This window comes from Pseudoliparis swirei, chromosome 18 (genome assembly GCF_029220125.1).
Source record: "Pseudoliparis swirei isolate HS2019 ecotype Mariana Trench chromosome 18, NWPU_hadal_v1, whole genome shotgun sequence".
NCBI lineage: Eukaryota > Metazoa > Chordata > Actinopteri > Perciformes > Liparidae > Pseudoliparis > Pseudoliparis swirei.
This window is the reverse complement of record NC_079405.1, coordinates 27,292,822-27,297,821: the sequence shown is the minus strand read 5'-3', so window position 1 is coordinate 27,297,821 and position 5,000 is coordinate 27,292,822. Positions and strand designations below refer to the sequence as shown.

The 5,000-nt window shown below is 53.8% G+C and overlaps 1 protein-coding gene across 1 annotated transcript in view; it reads left to right on the top strand.

Moving 5' to 3' along the window:
• Positions 1-5,000, top strand: part of lrig1 (leucine-rich repeats and immunoglobulin-like domains 1) — a 35,068-nt gene that overhangs the window by 15,218 nt on the left and 14,850 nt on the right. Inside the window, 4 exon segments of the mRNA XM_056438115.1 lie at positions 1-59; positions 3,957-4,094; positions 4,187-4,330; positions 4,987-5,000. The exon segment at positions 1-59 is cut by the window's left edge and continues 16 nt beyond it; the exon segment at positions 4,987-5,000 is cut by the window's right edge and continues 130 nt beyond it. Coding sequence (XP_056294090.1) covers positions 1-59; positions 3,957-4,094; positions 4,187-4,330; positions 4,987-5,000 — 355 coding nt within the window.

Genomic DNA, 5,000 nt, shown 5'->3' with positions numbered 1-5,000 from the left:
GAGCTGACCTCCATACCGGATTTAGGCCAGGCTGCTTCCAAGATTGTATCCCTCTACCTGTGAGTACCACCCCCCCCCCACACACACACCTCTCTCCCCCCCCCCCTTCCCATTGACCACTAAACACGGGACCGGCCCGATCCGGCTCCCCGTGACTGTATTCTGAGGTCAGTGGCCTCTTTGAAATGCTCCTGAAATAGGCTCCCTCTCCGTATGCCTCTGCATCTCCAAAAGCAATGCATTAATGTATAGTTGCTGAGGAATGTGACTCCACACACACACACACACACACACGCGCACACACACACTTAAGCTCCGCCGCTGTCAATATGGCGCTCGGTGGTCGAGTACCCGATCTAACTCGGTTGCTCCCGGTTGTGAAACTGCGCCTGTGGGGATCTGGCATCTCACTGGAGATTCACTGCCCTATTTGGGTAGTGTGTGTGTGTGTGTGTGTGTGTGTGTGTGTGTGTGTGTGTGTGTGTGCGTGTGCGTGTGTGTCACAAACTCGAGCTCGGAGGTCCGTCGAGAAGGCACAGAAAACAAAACGCCGTGCGAGGAGGTTTCACCAAAATACCAAAGATGAGAATCAAAAGGCTGAAGCTGATTCATGGAAGCTGACTGCAATTCATTGCACACGCACACACACACACACACACACACACACACATGACTGTTGTTTTCCTGTGTTTGCCCTTTGTGTGTGAGCAGGGTGAACATTTCTCACGTCTCACTCTCTGCAACAAGTGAGCCCAGCGCTAACCGTTAGCTTAGCATCGCCCCGCTCTCCCACCAGCTGCCGGTCGGGGGGGGGTGTCATGTGACTTCGTCGGCCGGCTTCTCACAACCGATCGCGAGGTTTGATTAGGCAACTCTGACATCCGTCTATTTCCGTACGTTTGTAGCTGTTATGACGTGTGTGTTTTTCCAGTCTGGATTTTATAGAGTTTTCTCCTTTTTACTTTTGCTTCTGATCCAGAACCGGAGCCGTTCACCGCGTTCCACTTCCACGAGCTCGTGCCGAGTCGCAGACCCCTTTTTCCGAATGGTCGGGGCTGTCTTTTTTTGGCCTGACTGGAAGTCTGTTGCTAGGGGAAGGCCCGTCGGGCGGGCGGGAGGGAGTGAGGGAGGGAGGGAGGGAGGGAGGGAGGGAGGGAGGGAGTAGTCGGATCTTTACAAAGCCACGCAGCTGAAAGCAAAAGGCCGCGCCGAAGCGCTGGCAGCTGCAGCTGTCAGTCACATGGCTTACTGTAAAAATGGGTGACAGTGAGAAGGGGAGGAAGGATGAGAAAATAGGGAGGGAGGGAGAGATAGAGGGGGGCGAGTCGTGTCAGATTAGGGTGACATCACCACGTGTCGAAAGAGGAACGGTTCAGGAGGAGATAGCAGCGCAAAAGAAAAGGGAGGCGCAGCGTGAGCTCATCACGCCGGGTTATTCCCAAAAGTGAATCCAGGGCTCTGTTCATGTGGAGACCGTCTGGAATGTCGTCTGACTGCAAGTCTGTGTGAGACAGTGGTTTGCACGCACACACACACACACACACAAACATACACACACACACACACACATACACACACACACAGACTGAGAATCTGCCTTTGGCCTTTTGTCCAATCGTCAACTCTCATTATTTGCGGTCGCTACTGTTCGAGTTTGAACGGGTGGACGAACAGAAGACGGGGGGGCGGGGGTTTCTCGTGGTTCCTGGAGCTTCTCCAGATGTCCATCAGCCAATTAAAACACATTATTAAAAAAAATTAATTTCATTTCATTTCATAAATCAACTCACCAGAGACCATACGCCACGCTCCCGCCGGCCCAGAATGCACTTGGTGAGCAGGTTGGCCTCCCGCAGACGCCCAGATCGGCACAGCAGGGTAAGAAAAGAAGAAGAAAAAGAAGAAGCAACAGAAAGTTTGAAACACTCGGTCTCAACCCCCCCCCCCCTTTTTTTATAAACGGCTCGGGATGGAAATCACACGGCCCGCTGCGCGATCTGATTTTTAAATAATTCTCCTTTTGTCCCCCGATCGCCGGCTTCAAACGTGAGGGACAGGGCCCAAAAGAACCCCCCCACCCCGACGTGACCCGGTGGAACGGCCCGCCGGTGTAAAGACGTGTCCGGATGAGCCGGGCTCGTGGTCATCAGAGGGTCGGGGGGGGCAGGGGACTGAGACTTCTGGAATCGAGGCGCCCGGACTTCAAAGGGAACGGGAGCTCCGCCCCTCTTCATCGCGGATGTCACCGGGCCGTATGACGGCCGTCTTTTTTTATTTTAAATAAACGCCGCTATTGTATGCGTGGACTTCAAACGCGTCGAGCTTTATCGGTCTCACACGCAGCTGGGCTGTGGGAGGGGGGGGGGCGAGTGAGAGAGGTCATCCTCTCCCACCAGTTTGAGACTGATCTGTTTTTCCCATCAAAGGTCACCAGCTGTTGACCCCACCTCACCCCCCCCGCCCCGCTCTCCTCCCCCATGCTTTGCTCTCTCACTGTCTGTTGCTCTGTCCCATGTGTGCCTCTGCTATTTGTGTTGTGTGTGTGCGTGTGAGAGTGTAGTGTGTGTGTGTGAGAGTGTAGTGTGTGTGTGCGTGTGAGAGAGTGTAGTGTGTGTGTGTGTGTGTGTGAGAGTGTGTGTGTGTGTGTGTGTGTGTGAGAGTGTGTGTGTGTGTGTGTGTGAGAGTGTGTGTGTGTGTGCGTGCCCAGGCTTGCTTGCATGGCTCGTCCGTAACCATTTCTGCCACTGTTTATTCAGGTGTGTGTGTGTGTGTGTGAGAGTGTGTCTCTGTGTGTGTCTCTGTGTGTGTTTTAGAAAGGGAGCAGGAAGGAGGGAGTGACCTTGTTTTGACTGGTGGGACACCTGCTATGTGTCGCGCTCTTTCTGTCAAACACTCGTACAACACACACACACACACACACACACACACACCTTCATGAAAAGTCGAGCAGCCAGAATGACACGCGGCCGTTGGTCTTGAGGATTTAGCTTCCTGTTGCACTCCCCCGATTGTTTCAGTTTTTCGGTGACGAAAGAAATGGGTGGCAGTGAACAAGTGTGTGCGTGTGTGTGTGTGTGTGTGTGTGTGTGTGTGTGTGTGTGTGTGTGTGTGTGTCTGTGTGTGTGTGTGTGTGTGTGTGTGTGTGTGTGTGTGTCTGTGTGTGTGTGTGTGTGTGTGTGTGTGTGTGTGTGTGTGTGTGTCTGTGTGTGTGTCTGTGTGTGTGTGTGTGTGTGTGTGCGTGTGTGTGTGTGTCTGTGTGTGTGTGTGTGTGTGTGTGTGTGTGTGTGTGTGTGTGTGTGTGTGTGTGTGTGTGTGTGTGTGCGTGTGTGTGTGTGTGTGTGTGTGTTTCAAGGTGCTTTCCTTTACCTCTTGCCTTGTGGCTGAAGGAGTGAGACCTCGTGGAGTGAAGCTCCTCCTCTGGTCACCAGCCGGGTGTCGAATGTGTCGCCCGGCAAAAAGGCTTTCATGTGAGCTCCGATAACACCGGACAGACAGGCTCTCACACACCTGTCTGTCTGTCTGTGTGTGTCTGTCTGTGTGTCTGTGTGTCTGTCTGTGTGTCTGTCTGTCTGTGTGTGTGTCTGTCTGTCTGTCTGCTTTACCTACATCTACACCCACTGTAAACACGTGTCTGTGCCTTTCCTTCTCCGCCTCTCACACGTGATTTCTAATCTCTCTCTCTTCCCTCGCTCCTCTTCCCCTCCGCGTTAAACGACTTTCACGTTCTCCCTTTTCATCGTCTTCTCTGTGTGTTTTGGGGTTCTGGTTCCCCGTCGTTGAGCGACTCACGTCCAGCGACCCCGGTCCCTCCCGGTCCCTCCCGGGGCCTCCTGCGTCTGAGTGGAGGAGCCCCGGTGTCCTTGGCGTTGTTTACAGAGCCTCTACAGTACAGTCACACCGACACACCTCTTCTTTTATTGTGATGTGTTTGTTTTTGTTTTCTCTCCGCTCCCCAGGCATCACAATAAGATCCGCGGTATCGACGGCAGGCGGACCCGAGAGCTGGCGTCCGTGGAGACCCTGGACCTGAGCAACAACGACATCGCCGAGCTCCGGGGCCACTGCTTCCCCGCCGGCCTCCAGATCCGAGACCTGTGAGTCCGACCCCCGAGTTTTACACACAAATATATATATTTTTTAAACTGGATTTCCCTTCAATAAATGTTTTTTTTTTTTTGCCTCTCAGGTACCTGAGCAACAACAAGATCAGCGCGCTGGAGCTCGGCGCTCTGGACCACCTGGGCTCCACGCTGCAGGTCCTGAGGCTGAGCCGGAACCGCATCGGCCAGATCCCCGTGAAAGCCTTCCAGCTCCCGCGGCTCGTCCAGCTGTGAGTCCCGCCGCCGACCAGTTCCGATCAATCCAGAAAGAATTAAGAGTTTAACCGAGGAGGAGTTTGTGTTTCTAACATTCGGAAGGCCGTTCAGTGTGAGCTGCACCTCGGGGGGCCGATACGGGCCGACACCGGGGGGGGGGGGGGGGGGGGGGTATTACCGCTGATTTATTGCCTCCTTCCATAGCGGGGAGCTCGCTCTACACACCGGGCACCATTTTCTTCGTCAAAACATCCGAGATGTCACGTGCAGAAGAAAATAATAAATAAAAAAACACCAGTTTTTAACGTCTTATACCTTCCTGTAATTTCATAGGGTCATAATTTAACCCTTTGTTTGGGAGGTAAAGCCCGGGGGGGCGGGGGGGGGGGGGGGTCACACAGCGTTGGCCTCGCGCCAAGGACACGGCCGAGGAATGCCCATCGAGCCGGCGGTTGGTTAACGACAAACGGCTCCAACTGAAGCGTGCGGGCCCCAGGATCCTTTTGGTTTTGACGTTGAGCGTGATGGATGTGGAAAAAGAAAGTGGGCGGGGCCTATTTTGACAGCGGTTTAGGGTGATTAATCACAGATTCTCTCCTCCTACCTCCTCCTCCTTTATGATTAGTTGCCACATTAGTTTTGTTTGTCTCTCTCTCCCCCCCCCCTGCAGAGAGCTGAACAGGA